General features: G+C 41.5%; 1 protein-coding gene across 2 annotated transcripts in view; it reads right to left on the bottom strand.

Moving 5' to 3' along the window:
- Positions 1–4,538: 4,538 nt before the first annotated feature.
- The window catches only part of palm2akap2 (PALM2 and AKAP2 fusion), a gene marked incomplete at its 3' end in the record, with an annotated part of 89,118 nt that continues 79,892 nt past the window's right edge, over positions 4,539–13,764 (bottom strand). For both annotated transcript variants that reach the window (XM_083929414.1, XM_083929415.1), the window contains 7 exons: positions 11,658–11,879; positions 10,666–11,028; positions 9,333–9,431; positions 9,130–9,231; positions 7,476–8,883; positions 7,171–7,346; positions 4,539–4,673 (listed from right to left, as the gene is read on the bottom strand). In XM_083929414.1, coding sequence (XP_083785540.1) covers positions 4,539–4,673; positions 7,171–7,346; positions 7,476–8,883; positions 9,130–9,231; positions 9,333–9,431; positions 10,666–11,028; positions 11,658–11,879 — 2,505 coding nt within the window. The remainder of the gene's footprint in view (positions 4,674–7,170; positions 7,347–7,475; positions 8,884–9,129; positions 9,232–9,332; positions 9,432–10,665; positions 11,029–11,657; positions 11,880–13,764) is intronic.

Below are 13,764 nucleotides of genomic sequence, written 5' to 3'. Positions count from 1 at the left end.
GGTTACACTTTTACTGACAGTTCACTCACTGACGCTTCCTCGTTTAACTTGATCACAGTGAATGTATGAAATGTGAGCAGCTCGGGAGAAAACACGAAGCTAAATCCTCCTGCTCCTCCTCTAAACAGGCGCATCAAACCGAAACTGAAGTGTGGAGGCTGCGGGTGAGATTTTGGAAACCACCTTATCCTCAACATTTGGGCGTGTTAGGGCCACTGTATGAACAAATAAAAATAGAATTACAGACCAGAGGGAGGGGGGTAATATTTCGAGATTAAAGTGATTAATCTGCGAGAAAAACCCTCTGATATTCTCTGAGATTAAAGTGGTTCATTTAGAAGAAAAAAAACTCACAAATGTAAACTCTGATATTCTCTGAGATTAAAGTGGTTCATTTATCAGAAAAAACTCACAAATGTAAGAGATAAAAAAAAACTCAGATATTCTCTGAGATTAAATGTAAGAGATAAAAAACGATATTCTCTGAGATTAACGTGGTCCATTTATGATAAAAAACTCACAAATGTGGCCTACATGAAAAAAAAAACTGATATTCTCTGAGATTATAAAATCATACATTTGCACAAATTACATTTTTCTCGTAGATTTAAGACTTTAATCTCGGAAATTTTCATTATTTTCTTTTTCCTCCCTGGGTCCATAGCCTAATTTTATTGTTATTATGCTTGCTGAACTGAACAATAACACAAAAGAGAAAGTAGAATCAAACAATCGATCAAAACAGTTGTTATTAACCCTGGCCCTTTGTTATATTGGTACAGGTAATCTAATTTCATTAACAGACTCTAGAGTGCCTTTTTAAAATCAAGAATATCATTTGTAAATCAACATTTTTTGAATGATTGACTTCTTTAGTAAGTAGTTGTGTCATATGTAGAGCGAGCAGGTCATTATTGCAAATGAAACCCCGGGGGTTCATTTCCTGTCTGTTTTGTACAATAAAGGCTTGTAAAACTGCCAAAAAAAATTGTCTTTAAAAAAAAACATGTTGTGCTTATCACGGTGGTGTGGGGGTTAGCACTGTCACCTCACAGCAAGAGGGTTTCCGGTTCGAATCTCGGCTGGGGCGTGGGTTCTCTCCGGGTTCTCCGACTTCCTCCCATGGTCCAAAGATGTGCACGTGTTAGGTTAATTGATTACTCTAAGAATTGCCCTTAGGTGTGAATGGTTGTCTGTCTCTGTTTGTCTCTATGTGCCCTGCGATAGACTGGCCAAGCAGGACAAGCAGTTGAAAATGAATGAATGAATGCATGAACAAACCACTCAAAAATCCCACAGTTACAGGTTTTGTTTTTAATGAGAAAATATTCATAATATGTATAGTAGGTGTATAACTGTGAGCCTTACATGTGCTATAAAATAACAAAGCATAGTATGAGCATACAAGTGGTTAACATAAGAACAGAGGTTATACTGTATAATAGGATTGCTTCATCACACACACACACACACACACACACACACATATACACACACACACAGCCCCACACTGAAGCTCGGGAGCCTCTGCAGGAGAAAACAAGCTAACAGCATTTAAAATGATAAATAAATCATCTCTGCACCATGAATTCAAACAACAAAAGCATAATAATAATAATAATAAATCACACCATTAGAACTCCTGTGTGTGTGCATGATGTCTGTAACCACTTCAGAAGTGTTATGTATTTAATGAGAAGTCGAAAAAAGGGCTGTGACAGTGAGTCGGGGACAGTGTGTGTGTGTGTTTGTGTACAATAACACAGTTTTTACGACGTGTCGCGGCAGCTACAGTAAACTGGGGACGAAGCTGTTTGCTCTTGTAGCTCGAAACTGAAATCGTGCAGTGAGTAAAGCTTCGATACAGTAGATGCTCAGCCGGCGTCCACAATAGGCCACTGTAAAACTATCATTCAATCGCAGAGGATCTGTAATTCATCCTGTTTAAGATCCTCTAAAATCTCTCACGTGAAAATGCGTCAAAATACCATTTTGTTCGTCCCTTCACTCACGTGGCAAAATGAATCTCTTATCAGCATTAGTGGCACTGTACCTCCGCTGCAACACCTTCTGCTGCACCACAATAACATCTCCCATAAAAAAGGGACACTAGTCCTTTAAATATTTCTTTTTCATTTTATATATTATCACGTGTGTAGAAAAACAAGAAAAAAAGGGGGATTTTCTGTTTGTTTTTTTTTGTTTCAGGGGGAAAAGGTGTCCTTGGTTTTTCCTTCCGGTTAGTGGGCGCTGGCACTACGGTTCCCTTCAAATACTTAAATAGAGTTAGATCATTTGCACTCAGGATGGGACAGTCCCAATAAATATAATAGAATCATTATTGGGTTAGTACTTGTCCCGCAATTCTTTGTCTTTTGTGCAAGTTTACCTCAGTTTTAATAAAGATTTCATTCAGAGAGCAAACAGAAAGCTCGGCGCCTGGCTGAAGGACACTTGAACGGGACATGCTAGCAGACGTGGTGAATGAAACTGGGATTCACGGGAAAGTCTTAGACACCGTCCTCCTGACATCCTAATGCTGGGAAAAAAAAATCTCAAAGACTTCAATGAACAAGCTTGCAAAGACGGAACAAGTGGAATATTTGTTTTCAGTTACAGTGGTTTGAAAATACGGTTTCTACAGCCGTGTTGACACATTTCTACTTCTAATGTTCATGAGAGACGATCCCGTAGGCTCCGGGGGATTAATCCTTTTTCAATGTGTTTGCTGAACCTTTGAACCTTGTTTTCTACACCGGGACAATCCACGGTATCACCACACTCATAGAGGACTGTGTTGCGGCGATTCTTCATCCATTTAACAACACAGGAAATCACATCGTCCCGCAAAATCAAAGCATACAATATAATTGGTAAAAAAACAACCCTACCACGTAATCTCCTCCTGTTATGTTATTACCTACAAAACGATTGAACAGATGTTCAGCCTGTAATAAACCTTTGTACTGATAGTCATTTGCTTTCTTCTCGCTGCTTGTGTGCTTGTTTCGGGTTAGGAAAGGAGTGTTATTTCATGCACAAACACAATCAGTACTTCTTAAATAGATTTAAAAGCTTAGGCTGTCTCTAAACAACAAAATTCTGTTTTGGTACGACAACTTTTATATAAAACGCCTCTTCAATATTTCTCATCAAACTTTATCCTCATCTAGCAAGGTATAGTAGATAACACGGGTCGCCCCACTGGAATCTCAACATACATGTTCATATATCAAATACAGAGTCCTACTTCAGTATAATTCATGAAACAACTGCTTACATCAGAAAGCACAGGTCAACAAAGCGACGTAGCCAGCAAAGGTAAAATAAGTGATTTTTTTTTTTTTAGAATATAAAACCCCCGACCCAGCCCTTTAATTAATATACACTCTGACTGAAGTGACGCAAACATGACCCGCAGTTAGCCTCCCTCTTCCCCCTCTGCCCCGTCACTTATAGACATGAAGAGTAGGGTTTTTATAGACATACGTTCTATCTAATGCATTTGCGTATTTGCTCTAAGGTCTACTGAAACTGTGGTAATACAGAATACAGAATAGGAGAAGATAAAATACATCGTAGGTATCGTGCATCCAACAAGTACTGACGGTCTAAGGCAAAGTTGAACATCGATGCTAGCTTTTTCAAATTTCCTCGCTAGCGTTTAACAGTTCAAGGACCCTGGAGTCGGCACTTAATATTTAATACAGATGCTTGAAAAGGATTGTGAAAGCTCCCGCCAAACGTGTCCTACATCTGTACTGTGGTGTACTATGGCAGAAGATCAAACTTTATTGGTTCGGAAAGTGACGCTATCGGATCCTGTTTCGGTTCAGTGTCGGCAAAAACGCGGCGGCCTTCCCGCAGAATAATCAAATCCAGGGAAAAGCTATTCTGAAAGGACGAGAAATTAGGCCACTCCTTTTCTCCTTTCTTTAGCAAGTATCTCGATAGTCACTCAGCGCACACTTGCTTGTCGTTTGCATCCTTTTTTTTTTCTTTTCCTGTTGGTAATAAAAAAAACCTTTCCACGCATTTTTATAGATAATTGGGGTAATTATCAAGCACCCATTGCCAAAGAGTGTAAGGCAACCTGTCAAAATAAAATCTTTAGATCTCAGCCTATATTTCAATAAAACGTGAAAAATCCTATGAATATTTAAGTCATTCAGCGTCTACCAACTAGTCAAAACCTTTAATCCTACATACACTTCTGAGCAGCCCTCTTAAAACACCGTAAAACCTTTCAAAGTGTCTCTTGCATCACTCACCTTTTCTCCTCAAATTCACCTCAACACTTCAAATGTCTCTCACACACTCGCTTTACATACTGTCGGCTTTCAATCCTCAGGTCCAAAAAACTTGATGCGTCTCTTCGATGAGCCCCATTGGTCGAGCCGACGGGTCATTAGAATACTATTAGTAAAATAAATACTGTTTCCTTCCCCTAACCAGGCTGCATTTTTCCTTCAGTCTATTCCTCCTCCTCTTCCTCCTCCTTTCCACTCGGCCCCTTAACTGTCTCTGGAAAGAGCTGTTTACTCCTCCTCTTCCTCCTCCTCCTCCTCCTCCTCCTCTTCTTCTTCCTCCTCTCCTTCATTGGCGTAGATACCTGCTTCCCACTTCCGCGCCATGTCACTTTTCCTTCTGGTGACACGAGTGGCCTCCAGAACCTGTCAATTACAAAAACAAGCCATCAGATGCGAGCACAGTCAGAGCTTTCCTCCCCCGACTGAAGGGATATAACGGCAACACTTTAACATGGCATGCAGTCAGTGTATGTCAACAACTGTGGGGGCGCTTGGTTAAACCGTCCTACAGTAAAGTCCTTGAGTTGTATCCGTCAAAATAAGCCATCAAATAAAGCGCACCTGCAGTAGTTGACAATAAAAACAAAACTTCTCCACTTCAGGGAAAGTTTCATGCGCCAACACTACATTTGCTCCATTTTTTTGTATGTCCCTCTCACACACACACATGCCAAGACACAAACTCACACACACACAGTTACAAACACATAAGCAGGACTTCACACAGGAACATTTTTTTTGTGAGCTGGAATCCAGGGTAAATAAGGAAGTGAAGGTGATTGTGGGTAGAAAATGATGGACACTAAATCATTTTCACTGATGCGTTCTATTGTATCTATAACCAGTCAATGCTGATCACAACACAGACATCTACCACATATAACAGCTCAGAAAAGCTTTTTTTCTAAAACATCATGTATTTTCTAACGGTTGTTTACTTAAATACGATATTTATTTGATCCTTAAATATATTCCTTTGGTAGAAACGTTTATTATCCAACATGTGCACGCTCTTGTCACCTCTATATTATAAAGTGCATCATGATTTATTAGATGCCATTAACTATTCATTCATGAATTCATTTTTTTAATATATTAAGGTTTAACTGGTGCTATATACTGTATGAGTTGGATACAGAGGGAAAGTGCATTACATTGTGTACAGGGAGGAGTCAAACGTCAAATCAAATCCATGGACAAGCACGTGCAGCACCAACACCACAGACCAGAACAATAATGCAGTGAGACCACAAGCAGACCTGGGATCAGATATACAACTTTTTTTTGGTTTTTCTCCACAGAATAACCCCGGTCTAGGGTTTCAAACTAAAATAATACATCCCCTACTTATATTTTCTGGATCACTTCTGGGAAACTCAGTAAAGTAACATTTCCCCAGTAGGGCTGGGTTATATGGCCTGAAAATAAACTCTTTTCTTATACCAGATCAGATTTTTGATTTTAAACTATTTTTTTTAAACCTACTAAAGACAAAATAAGTATTTCAAATGTTTTTATTTGAATGACATAACAGACATAAATTTCCCTACATGTAAATAAGTGCCAAACTTTCAGTTTAACCTTCATAAATGTATAGCATCCCTGAATAATACAATTTTGCAAACAAAACCAAATTTATTTGCATGAAAAAATAAAATCATACAAGTGGTCCTTCTGTAATGTCTTGAGCGGAGGGTACGTGAGCTGAGAAAGAGCAGTAGGCTACCGTTTTTACCCAAGTTAAAGGAAATTTTTTTTTTTAACATTGTACAAACAAGTCTACAGTGTTGTGTACATTAAATGGAAAAAGAAAGTGATCTACACATGTGGTATAGATATGTCAAAAAAAAAAATGTCTACTGGTAGGAGCCAGGGTAGGTCCTACTCTATAAAACCCGTAATAATATTCAGTCATTACAGAAACAGTCCAAATATACAAGGGAATGTATTACTTTCTCATAGAGTTTTCAATTTAGTCTGACCCAGGTCTGTGAGGAAAGGCCGTTCATGTAGTGAACAGGTTTGAGTTAGGACAGGTACCTCGGTGGTTACCTCATTGGCCAGCAACAAGCGGGCATACTGACCGACCAGCAGGAGAGAAGCAACAATACAAATAGTCAACACGTGTGATTTCATCATGGATAAACAACAAGATCAGCAGCAACACCAGCAGGTAACGACAACCCTGCCGCAAGTTCAAGATAAATCATGTAATATGTCTTTAAAAATACATAACTATGATCGCAATGTCATACTTTCTTGTAATGTAATGTATCTTTTCTAGTCTGCTCAAACAGTTGGAGAAGTGAAACTGTTGGCTGTGACATTTTCCAGTTACGTAACTTTCTTTTTTTTTCACCATGTAAGCCAATGATTCTTTTGAAGACTTTTATTCTGACAGTTTAGTCTGCCAAAACGCAATATTTCTTCTCAAGGGAGACAGAATTCTGAATAATGACACACTCAAATTAAAAAGACGCATTCAGATAAAAAAATAAGAATGAACGGATGGAGTCAGGACAGAAATCCCCCAGCGTCTGTGACTTACTTTCAGTTTCACTTCCTGCGTCAGGCTTGGAAATTCCCAATGGTGTTATACAGTATTAGCTCATGCCCACATGCCATGAATGGAAGCATTCAACCATGTTGACATTAGCAAATACCAGTGAACCACAAGAAGCCAAAGCCAAACAAACACATAATGTCTTATGTGCTGCTATTACTACTGCACTTATCTGAGATACACCAACAAACAAACAAGTGGATAATACTAGCTGATGGTCAAGTATTATCTTTGCAAATACGGCATAAAAATGCTTTTGTTGTGTTAGTCTCCCTTTCCCTAGGTTCAAATACTTACACTGTTATCCTCTAGTTTCTCCCTCCTCTTCACCTTATGTGTTTCATAGTCTTCCATAAGGGTCTGCATGAAGTTTTTGGGTCGTCCTCCGGAGTCCTCGCTGCCGGCGTCGGACAGGGCTCCTTCTGAGGGTGAGGGTGAGACAGGTGGTGCGGGTCGAACCTTCTCGATCTTTCCTGCAGAAAAACCCACAACTTTTTCATTCTAACTGGTATGTACAAGAGAAAATAATTTAGTTCTAGTATAACCTGGCACCAGGGAACCAATGAGAAACACCCTTGTGAGGCAATACAGTAGTGACTAACCTGGTGCTGTCCTTGCTGTCAGTGTAAGTCTGGCAGGCAGGCTGTTGCTCTTCATCTTGTCTGCTGGGGAAATCTTGGTTTGCCGCATCCCCGTCCTCGCAGGGCCGGGATCGTTGCTGGCAGTGTTGCCGGGGCGGACGATGATAACAGGCTTCTCCTCCCTTTGTTTCTTCAGCTCCTCCTCCCTCTGCTGAGCTGCTCGAATCTCCTCTTCGATCATGGACAAAGTCCGCTGCTTCTTGGAGCGCAGACGGAAGGGGCCGCTGGCTGCCTCAGCCTCGGGGCCTCGTGCTGCTGCTGCAGTGCTGCGCAGTTCGGCCGCCTCTGAGTATTTGCTGAAGTAGCTGAACTCCGCTTTCTCCGGGCTTGGGGGAGAAGGTGGGCGATAGACTGGGGTCGGCCTGGGAACTGGAGTCGCAGCGGTAGAGGCAGGTGCCGGAGCCGGGGCTGAGGAGGCGAGCGCTCTGGCGTAAGAGGACTGGATTTTGATCCTGGGGCCTCCGTTTCTGGGTCTCTGTGGTGGCGAGATGGGCTGAGAAGGAGGTGGGGATGGTGTCTGAAGCTGTGATTGCTCTGCTGGGCTGCAGGGATGGGATTCCGCTGGCTCAACTCTAACTTCTGGCTGTCTGTCCGGCTGAGGGGACAGGTTGGATGGAGCAGGACTGGTGGACAGAGGTGATTGGAGACTGGGAGCTCCGCTGGAAGACACAGGAGAGGAAGAAACTGGCACTGGGCTGCTTGTAGAAGCTGAGGATGGAGACACAGGGGAGCTCAGCTGGGACGAATTCAAGTCAGATGGCTGCCACTCTTCTCCATCCTGAGCTGCCAGGGCACTTTGGATGGCATTTTGGACAAGGACCCCTGCGTGATACTCTAGGTCGTCTTCTGTTGGACTGCCACTTGTCTGCCCGTTGACTGGTGTGGTGGGTTGGGGGGTAGGTGGTGATACCGGGGTGAGTGGCAATGGAGTAGCCGGTAGCGAAGCCCCGCTGTCGGAAACACTATCCAAGCTAAACACAGTAGTGTCCTGAGAACGGAGAGATAGCTCGTCTAATCCCGAATCAGACTCCTCCGGGTGAAAACCTGGATGGAAATGGCTCTTCCCTTCCTCCTCATCAGGCAGGATCGTCATTACAGCTCGCGCACGGGTAAATTCTGCTTCGATTCCCTCATCAGACCAGGTCACGTGACCCTCCCCGGTTTCTGCAACAATGTCACCCTGGCTGCCCCTGGACTTCGAAAAGGGTTTGGCGGAGTATATGTGAGGGGCTACGTCCCTCTTGATTGGGTCCCCTTGCAGAAACTGCTTCCTGGCAGACGAGAAGTTGATCTGCTCCTCCAAAATGTCCTCCTTCCTGTTAAGATCTGGGTCAAAGGTAACCATTGTGGGAGGACCTGACACCTGGGGCTGCAAATAGAGATGGGAGGACAGAATATAAAGAGGAAAAGAAAAGTGAGACTGGGATTGCCCTGAAATGTACTGCTAGTAGATTGCAGTAATTAAACATCATCTTCATACCCTCCATTGGTCCTTTGTGTGTGTGTGTGTGTGTGTGTGTGTGTGTGTGTGTGTGTGTGTGTGTGTGTGTGTGTGTGTGTGTGTGTGTGTGTGTGTGTGTGTGTGTGTGTGTGTGTGTGCGTGTGTGCGTGTTACCTGTGTGTATGTATAAGTGGGACCCTGTCTTTGCTGTTTCCTCTCCTGGTATTTCTTGAGAGACTCAAGCTGATCTGCGTCCAGCTGTTGTTCCAAAGGAACCTTGAAAGAATGAACCAACCAAAAAAATAACAACAATCAGTCAGTTTGTCAGGAAGTCAATGGAGTTCAAATAAAAAAACAACGATTAAATGGGAGGCTACCTCTTGAGGAGGGTTCCACCAGCGCTGGGCGATCCCAGGGTTTTTCTTCACTGCCTGGTCTTTGATCAGCTCCTGACGTTCGCGCTCCAGCTCCTGAACCTGAGAAAGGCGGAGAGAAGAAGAGGAGAGAGAATGAATATTCATGGGAGCAATCCCAATAATTTGCCATTATAATTGGTTTTCATGACAAAAAAAGGAGAAACGTTATATACATATTAAGTGTCTGTCAGTACAGTCCAATGAGGCCTGTTTGAGGCGATGGCAGATGTATCACCCTTGAGCAAGTCATGTAATACCCAGTAACAGTGTGAATTTTTTTTTCACTGGTTGATTTTAAAAGAGTTTCCAAAACTGGTCAACACTGTTTCCCTATCTGATGAAAATGTGAACCACAGGTAACCTTTTCGGCGGCGCTGTCACAGGATGTGCTCATGTTACTGTTACATGTGCTCAGCATGTGCTCATGTTACATGTTACAATTCCTTCCCTTTAGGCTCTATTTTCTTGATTTGATGATTCTAAGATGCGTTGTAGTATAACATAAGTTTGGTCATAACTTATAACACTGTAGATGAAGAAAGTGACTTAATACTGCCTCTTTTTGTGCATTTTTATTCCACTCTTTTCAGGTCTGTGTTTTAATGCTGAGGCTGAATTCTCAAAACAAACAAACAGAAACAACTCAAAACCCTTCTTTGGGGAAAAAAAGCCTTTCTTGTCAACTTTCAGTGAAAGACATGAAAATAATTTTCTCTTACAATCATTATTTTGCCTACCGATAATAAATAATTAAAAAAAGTTCCACTACTTTTTCCTCTTCAAGATAAAACGTTGGATTTGAAAATTATTACAATAAAAAGGAGGATCAATTTTAGATAAGGATCGAACAGTATTCATATGATCAATCATTAATTTGAATTATTAATCAAATATCACAATGTTTTTGACCAAATAAATCAATATCGTTATTGTGATGATATTATGAGGTTGACTACTGGTGCTTTCACAAAATTATACAATGATAATTTTGATAAATAATACTCAGTAATGTGGATATAATGACCAAGTGAGTAAAGGCAAATAATAAAACGGTTAAGTTCAGATAATGACACAATTTCAATGTCATACAGCGTTTAACACTAGGAAAAGACAACATATATCGATAATACATCAATATATTGTCCAGATCTAATTTGAAGCAAGTTTTATTGGGTCTCAATCAACAAAGCAAGCAATTTAGTCCTGTGTTAAACTCTTATCACAACACAATTAAATACAGAAAATTCACATTACAGCTGTGTTGTTTTTGAAACATGATCTAACAGCCATTTACCTCCCCTGAGGGTCGTCTCCTCGTCACCCTGACATGCTGCTCCTCTCCAGGGGTGAAGAGCTTCGCCGGCCGTCTCTCCTCCTGAAACGCTCTCAGCTCAAACTTCGCCCTGCCGTTCCCCGACTCCTCTCCCAGCATGTGGCCGTTGGTCCTCACCGCCGAGTCGTCCTGGTGGAGGAACGTGGATTGTCTCTGCCCCTCCACGATGATTGACTGGTGATTGACAGGAGAGGAGGCTGACACGAAGACTGAGGGAGAGTTTCCGCCGATGCTGATTGGTTTGGTGTATTCTGACGGAGAAGAGTTTCCATTGGTGGGCGTTTCTGAGGCGGCGTCTAAAACCTGGTCCAAGTAGCGGATCTCCTGTAGATGAGGCAGATAATCCAATTGCTGTTGTGTACAACTAATGTACTATAATGTTCATCAAGCTCCTCCTACTATTAAAGATAGTCCGACTTGTTGCTGCTCATGGGGGAATTGTTGGGTCTATGAAGAGTGGGGTCTATACCTACTAAAGTGTCTTGAGATAACTTTTGTTATGATTTGGCACTTTGAACAAAAATTAATTGAATATTATAATAAGGGGATACAGTATATCATGATACTCTTATTAACCTTTATCATAGTAAAGGTGGATGAAATAAACATGAGTTTGTAGACATAACACTAAATGTTGTAAACCTCTACAGTATATGACACCAAAATGCAACTCAATTCTATTAATATACCAACTGAGTGTACTGTACTGTGCATGCAACCAAATGGAAATGTTGCTTAAGCTGATATTGCTCACATTGCTGAGAAAAAAGAAAAAAGAAAAACGGGACTAAAGGAAATCAAGAAATTTAAAACAATTTCCTAAAATCTCGACACAACCAGTTCAATTTCCACTCAGCTCAAAATGAACTAGCACAGGTCGAAGTTTACGGTGCTGATAAATAAAACAAGAAATGTATCATTTGAGCTGGCTCCTATTTAGAGAACCTGCATACCTGCACCACCTCGCTGTCAGGAGTCTCTACTTTCACACCGACTGCATTGTGGGCTCGATTACCGGGGCTGCTGAGGCAGCCATGTTGGATCTGCTGGCTCTCCAGTTCCATGGTTGCAGGCCTGTCAGTGATAACACTAACCGATTCCTGGAAACTGACGCTCTTCAGGGCTCGCTCTCTTGGTATTGTGTCACTGGCATCCTCGGCTGCCCGCCACGACTTCTGTGTCAGCAAAGAGAATGAAATGAATGAATTAAAAGAGAACCTGTTTTACTCAGAGGTCAAGCTCTTCCTAATCTTTAAAAAAAACAACACACACACTTCATACAGATAAATCTGTCTGTCTGCATTGCAGTAGTAGTGTTTGCAGCAGCAGGAGTCCCACCACTAGGTGGCATCAATTCTATTCTGTTGCTGTATGACAGAACTGAAACTAACCATCTTCCATAGTACTGAAAGCTACTGTATCTCTGTTCAAAGACCTTTACAGTTCTGTGAATGAATCAGTATGCTGAATACTTAATAATTCAAATACAGTCACTCTTCCTGCCTCACATTTTAGCATCATGCTCTTTTAGACAACAGCTCAATGGGTAGGTGAGATCATGACAACACAATATTTTATTGTTTTTGGAGAAATGTTTGTAGAAGAGGAGAAAGAGGCAGGTATGCATCTTGAGTTTTACACCTGCAGGTGAGGGTTACCAGACCTATGTTCCACTTCACACGATGTGTCAATGATAAAGTCTTTATCTTGTTATTTTAGGCTCTGAGCATCAATTGAAATTTTAACATAATACTTGATCTTAAGAACGTTTTGTCTGAAGTATAACACTTGCGAGGGAGTTGTCAGATACCCCAGTTACTGCAGCTTTTAAGATACATTTTGATAGTTTCACATTTTGCTCTGTTGCACACACAAACGCTCCCTGTTATCTTCCCGATCTCAGCTGATCACAGAGCAGCGTCAATGGAGTCTTTTTGGTGTCTGGCTCAAGGACACATCATCAGTAGTGGTTAAGAGAGGATGGGATCTTCCAAATCCTAAATTCCCCTGCTCAGTTGCTCACACAGCCTGTAGAAACTGATCGCATGACTTTGGATAACAAAATAAGTTGTCAAAATGTAATGAAACCCCTCAAAATGGTTTCCAAATCCAATTAAACTTAATCTAATGCAATACATACATTATGAAAAAACACACTTAACTTAACACACTTAATTCTTCTGGATAAAAGTGTTACGTAATTATAATATAGATATTTAACATTACTCACTATTGTATCATCACTTAAAAGTAAAAAAAAAGAACACCAGTTCATGCAATACTTCTTCAACTACTTTTACTACTACTTTTCTAAATAATACAGCCTCATATTTACTGCCACATTCATTCACTTATCAACTGTGACAGTGTGGTTTATCCAGGGAGGAAATGTACAAATGGGGGGTTGAGTGTCTGGTTAAAGGACATGTCTGTAGACAAATTGACATGCAGGGATCAAACCTGTGAACCTTTTTGTGAACCCCTCCATCCGACACATTCCAGATCCTCTGTTCGCGAGTATCTACATTTACACACTCCTGCCTTTACTGACCTGTGAGAGGCCAATGACAAATACTCTATTGGCTTCCTGTTTTACTGCCTGGTACCAAATACACCTCTATTCTGAGGATGTGTTTACTTCCATGAGGTGTTGTTGACCCCCTGTCTTTGTAACCTGTGAGAGTGTGTGGGTGCTGGGGATAATGAGGACCACTTCAGTGAATTGGATCACTCTTCAGTTAAAGCACATGCAGCCACAAGGAGGAAGTGTTTGCTCTGTTCCCTCTCTTACACTTAAATACTCGAGCAAGACTACCAGACTACCATTTAATGATATTCATCAAGTGTTCCTGCATGGATAAGTGGCAGATTCAGTCCCACTTAGTATCAACATAAAGTGGACGGCCTAGCCATTTCAATCTCTCTGTCCCCTTCCTCTCTTCTACGGAATCCCCTCTCTCCACCTCTTTGAAACAGTGGTCATTAAAGTCACACTCTTGTCTATACCGAAGCAACACTCTCCTCCTCCCTCCTATCCTCATGTCTACTGTTTCTACTGAC

Source organism: Echiichthys vipera (genome assembly GCF_963691815.1).
Source record: "Echiichthys vipera genome assembly, chromosome: 16".
Taxonomy (NCBI): Eukaryota; Metazoa; Chordata; class Actinopteri; order Perciformes; family Trachinidae; genus Echiichthys; species Echiichthys vipera.
The sequence above is the reverse complement of the archived record's forward strand: the minus strand, read 5'-3'. Positions and strand labels throughout refer to the sequence as shown.